The sequence below is a fragment of the Lutra lutra genome, chromosome 13, assembly GCF_902655055.1.
Source record: "Lutra lutra chromosome 13, mLutLut1.2, whole genome shotgun sequence".
NCBI lineage: Eukaryota > Metazoa > Chordata > Mammalia > Carnivora > Mustelidae > Lutra > Lutra lutra.
The window spans coordinates 75,146,669-75,158,490 of record NC_062290.1 but is presented as its reverse complement, the minus strand read 5'-3'; the positions used below and the strand labels follow the sequence as shown (position 1 = coordinate 75,158,490).

The 11,822-nt window shown below is 55.2% G+C and overlaps 2 protein-coding genes across 2 annotated transcripts; one reads left to right on the top strand and one right to left on the bottom strand.

Annotated features, from left to right (window-relative positions):
- Positions 1-4,827: 4,827 nt before the first annotated feature.
- LOC125083004 (uncharacterized) lies at positions 4,828-7,489 on the bottom strand. Its single transcript, XM_047698901.1, has 3 exons — positions 7,300-7,489; positions 5,672-5,953; positions 4,828-5,254 (listed from the first exon to the last, which is right to left on the bottom strand). The coding sequence occupies exons 1-3, from the start codon at positions 7,487-7,489 to the stop codon at positions 4,866-4,868; spliced, it is 861 nt and encodes a 286-aa protein (XP_047554857.1). The 3' UTR covers positions 4,828-4,865.
- Positions 7,490-8,273: 784 nt separating this feature from the next.
- On the top strand, positions 8,274-10,936 carry LOC125083003 (uncharacterized). Its single transcript, XM_047698900.1, has 3 exons — positions 8,274-8,463; positions 9,812-10,093; positions 10,510-10,936. Exons 1-3 carry the CDS (start codon positions 8,274-8,276, stop codon positions 10,896-10,898), a joined length of 861 nt encoding a protein of 286 aa, XP_047554856.1. The 3' UTR covers positions 10,899-10,936.
- The last annotated feature ends 886 nt before the right edge of the window (positions 10,937-11,822 follow it).

The window sequence follows — 11,822 nt, the reverse complement described above, 5'->3', positions numbered from 1 at the left end:
GTCCTGGGCTCAGCATTTCAGAGAGGAGTCTGGGGAGACGTCAGTCCAACCGGGCTCCCCCACGGCGGAAAGGGGAGCCAGGGAAAGACAGTTCTTAACTCACTATTTGCTCAGCCCCGGCGGGTCTCGCAACCTGGGTGGCGGCCCCACGCGCAACGGGACCTGCGCCAAACCAAGCCTGGCTTCCCGCCCGGGGAAGTGTCGCCGCATCGCCCGGACCCCGGACACCCACGGAGGTGCCGGTTGGTCCTGGCGCGAGTCGGACGCCCTCTGCTGGCCGTTGGTGAGCAGCGAAAGACGCTCTGCCCTCGCGGCTGAGCGGTGGCCGCGCGCCCCCTCGCGGCCGTCTCGCCGAATCCCGGAAACTCTCGAGCCCTGGGTCTCTGCCGATGGTCCATGGGGTGCTCCGCTCCAGATTTGCTGTTCTCCTTCCTGGGACATGCCTTGGAGCCGTGGCTTGGAAAGCAAGAAAACCTTCATGCCTTTGAGATATCTGGAAAGGATCTCTTCCAAGTCATGCCGCAATGTCAGGACCGACTTCAAGTTTCATGAGAAAGAGAGGATCCCAAAATCCGGAGACAGAGGCACCTGTTTCTGTCATTGGAACGATTTTCAACCTGCTGGACAAACTACAGTGCTACTTGCATAAAACCCTTCTCGATAGTTTTCCCTCCAGTTTTGGTCCACATCAGGAGCAACGGGAGCAGAAGGTGAAAGTAGTGGCACTTGGGTGGCTCAGTCCGTTAAGCGTCTGCCTTCAGCTTGGGTCCTGATCTCAGAGTCCTGGGAGGGAGCCCCGCATTCAGCTCCCTGGTTAGTGGGGCTTCTGCTTCTCCTCTCCCTCTGCACCACCCCCACTCCCTGCTCCTGCTCTCTCTCCCTCAAATAAATAAAATCTAAAAGAGGAAGATGAAGGAGGTAGAAAATCTTCAGGTTTGTACCTTTTTGGAATAGCCCAGAGGAACTTCCAAGAACTCAGTAGCTAACAAGTCGAAGTAATACAGACGGTGTGTTTTTGGAGCTTGTCAGAGGGGAAAGTGAAGTGTGCGTTCCTCTCCTTTAACAAATCCAGAAGAAAAATTAGGAATTAAAGAGGAAAGTAGAACTTGGAACACTCTTTATTATTATTTGCTGATCACGAGAAGTCCATCTGCTCTTGTATTTCTGCATCAGCTCTAAAATGCCAGAAGCCCACATTCTGCTTGTACACCTTCAGTTTCCACAAGAAAGTTTGGAGAGAAAAACACGTTTTCTATTTCTTTTTTTTTTTTTTAAGATTTTTATTTATTTATTTGACAGATAGAGATCACAAGCAGGCAGAGAGGCAGGCAGAGAGAGAGGAGGAAGCAGGCTCCCTGCTGAGCAGAGAGCCCGATGTGGGGCTCGATCCCAGGACCCTGGGATCATGACCTGAGCTGAAGGCAGAGGCTTAACCCACTGAGCCACCCAGGCGCCCCAATGTTTTCTATTTCTTAAACAACTTGACAATTTTTGCATTTACCATTTGCTTTTGCAAATTTTCAGGGAGTATCTGCTCTTTCCACTATTTGAAATCGCTTTTTTGTGGCAAACTTTCCTCCGATGTGCTCTTTTGTTATAGGCTTCCGTTAGTCAAAGTAAAGTTAGCTGCTATAACAGACAAACACAAAATTATTTGTTTGAACATCATACAAACTTCCCTTTGCTTCCTTCAACACCTAAGTAATGGGCTTGATTATGTTTGCCTTTTATTCCTGTGACTTACTCATTCCAGAACTGACCTGACTCTCCCATTCCCCTGCATCCATTTTGCCCATTGGCCCCTCTGAAAACCATCAGTTTGTTCCCTGTATTTATAGGTCTGAGTCTGCTTTTTGTTTGTTTGTTTATTCATTTGTTTGTTTGCTTTTTAATATATTCCAGGGCACCTGGATGGCTCAGTTGGTTAAGCAACTGCCCTCAGCTCAGGTCATGATCCCGGAGTCCCAGGATCGAGTCCCACATTGAGCTCCCAGCTCCATGGGGAGTCTGCTTCTCCCTCTGACCTTCTCCCCTCTCATGCTCTCTCTCTCTCTCACAAATAAATAAATAAATAAATAAATCTTTAAAAAAATATTCCACATATGAGTGAAATCATGTGGCGTTTGTCAAAATAAAAACAAGACAGGTGTTTCTTTCAGCTTCTTCTTTCTCCAAAAAGGGCGAAGGACAAAAAGGACCTGATCAAACCAAGACGTGACAGGCTGGGTGTAGAGCCCCAGACCACTAACCATCAGAGCTGTCCCTGGGGACAATGGGTCAAGGACGTCAGAGCCTAGGCCACCCTCACTTTGCCCGCTGGGTTTGGGAATGTTTTCATCACCAGCCTGAAACCATTCCCCCACCCCCATCCACCCAGAGGTGGAACCTCTAGAAACAATGTTTGCATACATGTAACAAACCCTATTTCCCTCATGTTGGCAGTCCTCTGAAGAAGCGTCCCTGTTTATCACTAGCGAGGATTTCTAGCAATATTTCTTTCCTCTAATAGTTGAGTGCTCTGTATTGTCTGGGCTGGTTTGGCAGTATTCAGGGTGTCCCAGGACTGGAGGGAGTATTCAGGGTGTCCCAGGGCACGGAAATGTCCCCTCCAGCTCTTCCTGAGGGCTCATGTCGGCTGCTCACATGACCAGGGTTGAGTGGCCGATAGGAGCCTTCCACATCCCCCCATTCTGAGGCTTCTCATTGCTCCTACTCAGAGGTGTCAGGACGTAAATTTCTCCTTTTGCTCTGAATACATTTCTATAGGAACAAAGGAAAATACTACCTAATTTTCAGAAGCCTTTCTTTGTGGGAGTAGAAAACTCCACGCAAAGCCATAGGTAAACCAGACTTTGTGCTACTCCCCCGCCATCTTTGCTTTCATAGAGCGGTGAAGGGGTGCGTGTGCCCAGATTGCAGAGCGCAGACGCGACCAGATGTCCCCCTTCAGCTGTCAAGTTGAGTAAGAGAAAATCCTACACTGGAATCAGTTTTGTAAAAACTATAAGGATCAATGCGTGGCTTGCATATTGTGACAGTTTATATATATTAAGACATTGTCTCAGTGAATAAAAAACTTGTAATATCAAAGAAGTCCCTGGAAGTTGTCTCCACTTTTGATACATTCTATTATTTCCTTTGCTATCAGCTCAACTTACCAAATATACAGTTTTAGGTACCCCAGTTTCTAACTCTGTCTCTTCTAGTAGCCTGTATTTTGACTCTGGACTATGAGGAATTTCTTACTACAGTCTCTGGGAATTGTCCTACAGACTGATCTTGTGTAGAGCTATATACCAAGAAAGAAAAGAAAACTGTGTGATCCTATGTATTAATGCTTTCTCACTCATTCACTACTTCAAAACTCCCTAAGTACTTCCTGCACATCTACTGTATCCCAGGAACTGTGGCAGGCATTGTGGATGCAAGAACGAGAAAAACTGACACACAGCCCTACCTTCAGGGACCTGTGGATCCAGGGGAGGACACCACTATTCTTCAAATAAGCACACGTGGGAAATGGACAATTATAACGATGCAAAGTGCTTCTAGGAAACACGCAGAGTGCCAGGAGAGATCGTGATCTACTCTCAGCAATTTTGAAACTTTCCCCGATAGCAGAAAGATGAACAAGGGTGGACTTAGCGTTTCAGGTCCAAGGAATTGCATGAGCCAGGGCCAGAGCACCTCCCAGCCCTCACCTTCACCCTCAGCCAGAACATGGAAGCTTCCTGATCTCCACTGAGAGCCCCCCTGGGACTTCATGGGCCTCTGCTCCTCCATCCTTTCTAGGGTCCTCCCCCTTCTCCTTCCTCTCCAAGGGACAGGTTTCCCTTGAAGGCAATGCCTCCGCATTTTCTGTGGCAAGGACCTCAACTCTCAAAGTTCTCATCACAGGGCTCTTGCCCTGTAGCCCATCCCACATCACCCAGGTACATCCCTCTCTTTAACTCCGAGTGAGAGATGGAGGAAGAGCCAGGGAGTGGTGTGCCACGCAGGTAGGAAACCTTATGACTACGCAGGTAAATGAAGCACGGGGCCTGTAAAGCTCCTACCTCCGAAGGAATTCCGTCAAAGAAGAGCTGACCTTGGGTGGTGTAAGGATTGCAAAGTGGCCAGCTAGAAGTACCCTACGTCTTGAGTGGAGCGCTGGTCATATGGGTGTGTGATACATCTGTGGACGGTTTTGTGATGTGTGTGCTGACACCACCAGGTGCTCTAGGATTGCCGATAAAATCTCCTTAATGTTTGTACAGTGCAGCCCCGAAATAGAACCAAAGATGAATGAACGATTCAAGAGACCATCAGGATACACAGTCGCAGCAGCCAAGGTTTGAGGTAGGAATACATTTAATGAAACCCGTGTAAAGGAGGCATTCTGCAAGGAAGGAAACACGTGGTTTCACTTGGGCATCAGACACCCTGCCGAGCCCCTCACAGTAGAAGCCTTGCTAGAGGTTTAAGCTTCTCAAGCTTCGTCCGGAAGAAACCCGGTCTCCAGCAGCCCCCCTCCCCCCAAAAAGGACAAGTGTGTTTTATTTTTCTGCTAAAACAGGGAAACACCGAGGGACCAGAAAGCACAAATCCCGTCCCTCCAGCGATCTGAGGCCACCAGAGGCACAGAAGGGTTTCGCTCCGACGGCTCACCCTCGCGGGGTGTCTTCCGGACACCTGGGCGGTGTCCCTGAGCTGGGGCCCAACAGAAACCCGTTCCGCGCACCGGCGGGTCTGGGCCAGGCTGGTGGCGAGCTGGTGGCGGCGGTGCGCACCGGGCGACGAGGGACGCCTGCCCCGGCGTGGGACACGCCCATCCGACCGGCTCGCGGCAGAGCCGGCCGGCGGGGAGGCGAGTCCCCCGTGCGCCCCTAAGGCTCGGGCTGCGCGGCCAGCAGGGCGTGGAGCCGGGCGGCCGCCCAGTGCAGGGTCGCACCCGCGTGCGCCAGCTGCCAGGCGAGCCAGGCGCGCTGCGAGGCCGACGGTTGCGTGCGGTGGGAGGGCCCAGGCAGGAAGGCTCCCCCCGGAGCCCGCAGCTCGTCCAGCGCCACCTCCAGCGCGCCCACCCGGTGCCAGAGCCTGGTGGTCACCGCCGCCAGGGGATCGCGCGCCTCCAGCTCCAGGTGACCGCGGCGGCGCTTCGGGGAGGCGGGACGGGCCTCGCGGCTGTCCCGGCGGCGTCTGCGGCCGGTGGTCCTCACCGGCGACCTGGGCCGGGTCCTCCTGCCCTTGTGGCGCCACGAAGAGTGGGCAGCAGCACCTGCGCAGGAGAGAGAGGGAAAGGGCTTTTGGTGAGTGCCCAAGGACCGGGGTGGGGGTGTGTGGGGCGGGGATCGCTTACCCTTCCGGGGCTGGACTGCCCCACTTCCGTGACCGCCCCACCCACTACGACCCAGCACGCCCCACTCTGGTAGCCCCTTCCAGGATCAGAGGGGAACCGGTGCCCAGTCTTGCAAGCCTTCCTCTCAGCCCCATAGTGTTCTGCGAGCATCTCGCCAGTGGTGGCAGTGTCTGTCTCCCCCCCCCCCCGCCCCCGCCCCCCCCCCCCCCCCCCGTGCCTGGTTTGGCATGCTCCCCCCACCCAACACACACACACACACACACACACACACACACACACACATACACACCACTAGCTCCATCCCCACCCCTGCAGAGGCCCAGCCCAGACACCTACCTGTTCTGCCAGGACGTCCTTCTCCAGCGCAGTCAGCCTGCTGCTCCTCTCTCCTCCTTTGGGCTGGCCATGATCCTCCCCTGCCCTGCTCCTCCCACTGTCCATTTTCTCTGTGGCGCTTGTCAAGGGAGCCATCGGGGCTTCTCCATCGCTTGTGCCTGGAGTCCTGGGCCACCTGCCTCTGCCTGGTGATGGCTGTGGGTGGAGAGAGAGGAGAGGAGTGAGTGGTCTGGATTCTAGGGTCCAGGGGACTAGAGGAGGCTCCAAGTCTGACCCTGGTCCCTAGTGGCTCCACCCCCAAAGGCAGGATTCCTTCAGTTCTCCAGGGCCCAGCCTTTTCCACCACTGTGTGTGTGTGCCTGAGCTGCCTGGCTCGCGTGCTCCAGCAGCCCTACCCTCCGGGCCAGACCCCAAGGACAGCTCAGCTGGCAGAGCCCATGACCACAAGCAATCTGACCTTCGCCTTTGGTTTCTCTCACCGCTTTCAGCAGTGGAAGGGTTAAATCTTCCCAGGTGTGAAAATCACTAAAGGGAAAACTCATTTAAAATGGGGTCAAGGGGGCGCCTGGGTGGCTCAGTGGGTTAAGCCGCTGCCTTCGGCTCAGGTCATGATCCCAAGTCCTGGGTTCGAGCCCCACATCGGGCTTTCTGCTCCGCAGGAAGCCTGCTTCCTCCTCTCTCTCTCTGCCTGCCTCTCTGCCTACTTGTGATTTCTCTCTGTCAAATAAATTAAAAAAAAAAAAATCTTAAAAAAAAAATAAAAAATAAAATGGGGTCAGGAAGGACTCCTTGCTGAGTGTGGAGCCTGCTCAAGATTCTCTCTCCCGGGGCGCCTGGGTGGCTCAGTGGGTTAAAGCCTCTGCCTTCGGCTCAGGTCATGATCCCAGGGTCCTGGGATCGAGCCCCGCCCCACATCGGGCTCTCTGCTCAGAGCGGGGAGCCTGCTTCCCCCCCTCTCTCTGCCTGCCTCTCTGCCTACTTGTGATCTCTGTCTGTCAAATAAAAAATAAAAAAATCTTAAAAAAAAAAAAAGGGGATTCTCTCCCCCCCACCGCTCCCCACCCCCATGCACCTGTGCATGGCCTCTCTCTCAAAATAAAATAAATAAAAGTAAAAAATTTTAAAAGTCATACTAAAATAAAACAAAATGGGGTCTGGAGGCCAGAAGGGGTTGTTCTCACCCCCACAGAACTGGAGGTAGATCAGTTGAATCATCAAATACAAACCCCAGAAGGAAATGATGTACATTGCCTCTCCTACCAGAAACGGATTAGGCAGCAACTGAGCCCACGAGAAACCCTCATCACCTTGAACCCGGCTTTTCTCCCCTGAACTTTCCTTCAAAACAGGCCCACCCAACTTCCTCCTTCTTCTCCATCAAGTAACATTCCTCTCCTCCGTTTGTTGGACTGGCCTGTGGATTTGCCAGAGCTAACCGGTCCTGAATTGCAGCGCCCAGCTAGTCCCTCCAAGAAACCCATTTTTGCTGGTAAAATGACCGACTTTTATTGTTAAGGTTAACAGGGGGCCTGCTGCTCTGCCCATCCCAGCCCAGTCTCTTGTGTCTCCCAAACCCTCACAACCATCATGCCAAACCCGTCTTTGCAAAAGAGAAGCTGGATCCCTACCTCCTGTGCCCCACGAGCCCTGTCTGGTCTCCACGATGCCGTCCTTCCTCTGGCTTTCACGGGAGCCTGGATCTTCTCCTTTCTCTGCAAAGCACGGGGGTGCCTTGGGGCTCATCCCTTTGTAATTTCTGTGGGAGTGACCTTGGCTCCCTGGGGGCTCCTGGCCAGGCCTCTTGCTCCTCGTAGCCATAGCCACTTCCATTTCAGCCAAGTCTCCTGCCCGAGCCACGCGTCTGAGCCACACGTCTGGACACCTGAGGACGGGAAAGGCCACTGACCGGGCAGGCAGAGGGCAGGCCTTCTTATAGGGTCCCAGGGCCGCCCAGCCCCTCCTCCTACCGGCTCAGTGAGGGACCACACCAAGGCCAGGGGAAGCCAGGGGATTACACTGGCCCTCTGTGGGCTCTCGGTCCTGAAGCTCTTCGGAGCTGGTTTCTAATTCAGGCATGTGGGCGAGCCATGCTGAATTAGTGCGGTGTTGGTGTAAAGGACCAGATGACCTTGTCCTTTGCTGGACCTGTTGAAGTTGTGATTCATACCTTTACCAACACCACGCTAATTCAGGCATGTGGGCGAGCCATGTTGATACACATATAAACACGTGGAACTGTGAAAACAAATACGAGAGAAGCAACCAGAAGCAAACAACAAAAGACTGCACCTTCCTTGAAGTCAGCATGCCACTCAGAGCCGACTGGGTCTGCATACTGCTGCAGGAAGAGCTCTCAGAAACCGGCCCCGAAGAGCTTCAGGACCGAGAGCCCACAGAGGGCCAGTGTAATCCCCTGGCTTCCCCTGGCCTTGGTGTGGTCCCTCACTGAGCCGGTAGGAGGAGGGGCTGGGCGGCCCTGGGACCCTATAAGAAGGCCTGCCCTCTGCCTGCCCGGTCAGTGGCCTTTCCCGTCCTCAGGTGTCCAGACGTGTGGCTCAGACGCGTGGCTCGGGCAGGAGACTTGGCTGAAATGGAAGTGGCTATGGCTACGAGGAGCAAGAGGCCTGGCCAGGAGCCCCCAGGGAGCCAAGGTCACTCCCACAGAAATTACAAAGGGATGAGCCCCAAGGCACCCCCGTGCTTTGCAGAGAAAGGAGAAGATCCAGGCTCCCGTGAAAGCCAGAGGAAGGACGGCATCGTGGAGACCAGACAGGGCTCGTGGGGCACAGGAGGTAGGGATCCAGCTTCTCTTTTGCAAAGACGGGTTTGGCATGATGGTTGTGAGGGTTTGGGAGACACAAGAGACTGGGCTGGGATGGGCAGAGCAGCAGGCCCCCTGTTAACCTTAACAATAAAAGTCGGTCATTTTACCAGCAAAAATGGGTTTCTTGGAGGGACTAGCTGGGCGCTGCAATTCAGGACCGGTTAGCTCTGGCAAATCCACAGGCCAGTCCAACAAACGGAGGAGAGGAATGTTACTTGATGGAGAAGAAGGAGGAAGTTGGGTGGGCCTGTTTTGAAGGAAAGTTCAGGGGAGAAAAGCCGGGTTCAAGGTGATGAGGGTTTCTCGTGGGCTCAGTTGCTGCCTAATCCGTTTCTGGTAGGAGAGGCAATGTACATCATTTCCTTCTGGGGTTTGTATTTGATGATTCAACTGATCTACCTCCAGTTCTGTGGGGGTGAGAACAACCCCTTCTGGCCTCCAGACCCCATTTTGTTTTATTTTAGTATGACTTTTAAAATTTTTTACTTTTATTTATTTTATTTTGAGAGAGAGGCCATGCACAGGTGCATGGGGGTGGGGAGCGGTGGGGGGGAGAGAATCCCCTTTTTTTTTTTTTTAAGATTTTTTTATTTTTTATTTGACAGACAGAGATCACAAGTAGGCAGAGAGGCAGGCAGAGAGAGGGGGGGAAGCAGGCTCCCCGCTCTGAGCAGAGAGCCCGATGTGGGGCGGGGCTCGATCCCAGGACCCTGGGATCATGACCTGAGCCGAAGGCAGAGGCTTTAACCCACTGAGCCACCCAGGCGCCCCGGGAGAGAGAATCTTGAGCAGGCTCCACACTCAGCAAGGAGTCCTTCCTGACCCCATTTTATTTTTTATTTTTTTTTTTAAGATTTTTTTTTTTTAAATTTATTTGACAGAGAGAAATCACAAGTAGGCAGAGAGGCAGGCAGAGAGAGAGAGGAGGAAGCAGGCTTCCTGCGGAGCAGAAAGCCCGATGTGGGGCTCGAACCCAGGACTTGGGATCATGACCTGAGCCGAAGGCAGCGGCTTAACCCACTGAGCCACCCAGGCGCCCCCTTGACCCCATTTTAAATGAGTTTTCCCTTTAGTGATTTTCACACCTGGGAAGATTTAACCCTTCCACTGCTGAAAGCGGTGAGAGAAACCAAAGGCGAAGGTCAGATTGCTTGTGGTCATGGGCTCTGCCAGCTGAGCTGTCCTTGGGGTCTGGCCCGGAGGGTAGGGCTGCTGGAGCACGCGAGCCAGGCAGCTCAGGCACACACACACAGTGGTGGAAAAGGCTGGGCCCTGGAGAACTGAAGGAATCCTGCCTTTGGGGGTGGAGCCACTAGGGACCAGGGTCAGACTTGGAGCCTCCTCTAGTCCCCTGGACCCTAGAATCCAGACCACTCACTCCTCTCCTCTCTCTCCACCCACAGCCATCACCAGGCAGAGGCAGGTGGCCCAGGACTCCAGGCACAAGCGATGGAGAAGCCCCGATGGCTCCCTTGACAAGCGCCACAGAGAAAATGGACAGTGGGAGGAGCAGGGCAGGGGAGGATCATGGCCAGCCCAAAGGAGGAGAGAGGAGCAGCAGGCTGACTGCGCTGGAGAAGGACGTCCTGGCAGAACAGGTAGGTGTCTGGGCTGGGCCTCTGCAGGGGTGGGGATGGAGCTAGTGGTGTGTATGTGTGTGTGTGTGTGTGTGTGTGTGTGTGTGTGTGTGTTGGGTGGGGGGAGCATGCCAAACCAGGCACGGGGGGGGGGGGGGGGCGGGGGCGGGGGGGGGGGGGAGACAGACACTGCCACCACTGGCGAGATGCTCGCAGAACACTATGGGGCTGAGAGGAAGGCTTGCAAGACTGGGCACCGGTTCCCCTCTGATCCTGGAAGGGGCTACCAGAGTGGGGCGTGCTGGGTCGTAGTGGGTGGGGCGGTCACGGAAGTGGGGCAGTCCAGCCCCGGAAGGGTAAGCGATCCCCGCCCCACACACCCCCACCCCGGTCCTTGGGCACTCACCAAAAGCCCTTTCCCTCTCTCTCCTGCGCAGGTGCTGCTGCCCACTCTTCGTGGCGCCACAAGGGCAGGAGGACCCGGCCCAGGTCGCCGGTGAGGACCACCGGCCGCAGACGCCGCCGGGACAGCCGCGAGGCCCGTCCCGCCTCCCCGAAGCGCCGCCGCGGTCACCTGGAGCTGGAGGCGCGCGATCCCCTGGCGGCGGTGACCACCAGGCTCTGGCACCGGGTGGGCGCGCTGGAGGTGGCGCTGGACGAGCTGCGGGCTCCGGGGGGAGCCTTCCTGCCTGGGCCCTCCCACCGCACGCAACCGTCGGCCTCGCAGCGCGCCTGGCTCGCCTGGCAGCTGGCGCACGCGGGTGCGACCCTGCACTGGGCGGCCGCCCGGCTCCACGCCCTGCTGGCCGCGCAGCCCGAGCCTTAGGGGCGCACGGGGGACTCGCCTCCCCGCCGGCCGGCTCTGCCGCGAGCCGGTCGGATGGGCGTGTCCCACGCCGGGGCAGGCGTCCCTCGTCGCCCGGTGCGCACCGCCGCCACCAGCTCGCCACCAGCCTGGCCCAGACCCGCCGGTGCGCGGAACGGGTTTCTGTTGGGCCCCAGCTCAGGGACACCGCCCAGGTGTCCGGAAGACACCCCGCGAGGGTGAGCCGTCGGAGCGAAACCCTTCTGTGCCTCTGGTGGCCTCAGATCGCTGGAGGGACGGGATTTGTGCTTTCTGGTCCCTCGGTGTTTCCCTGTTTTAGCAGAAAAATAAAACACACTTGTCCTTTTTGGGGGGAGGGGGGCTGCTGGAGACCGGGTTTCTTCCGGACGAAGCTTGAGAAGCTTAAACCTCTAGCAAGGCTTCTACTGTGAGGGGCTCGGCAGGGTGTCTGATGCCCAAGTGAAACCACGTGTTTCCTTCCTTGCAGAATGCCTCCTTTACACGGGTTTCATTAAATGTATTCCTACCTCAAACCTTGGCTGCTGCGACTGTGTATCCTGATGGTCTCTTGAATCGTTCATTCATCTTTGGTTCTATTTCGGGGCTGCACTGTACAAACATTAAGGAGATTTTATCGGCAATCCTAGAGCACCTGGTGGTGTCAGCACACACATCACAAAACCGTCCACAGATGTATCACACACCCATATGACCAGCGCTCCACTCAAGACGTAGGGTACTTCTAGCTGGCCACTTTGCAATCCTTACACCACCCAAGGTCAGCTCTTCTTTGACGGAATTCCTTCGGAGGTAGGAGCTTTACAGGCCCCGTGCTTCATTTACCTGCGTAGTCATAAGGTTTCCTACCTGCGTGGCACACCACTCCCTGGCTCTTCCTCCATCTCTCACTCGGAGTTAAAGAGA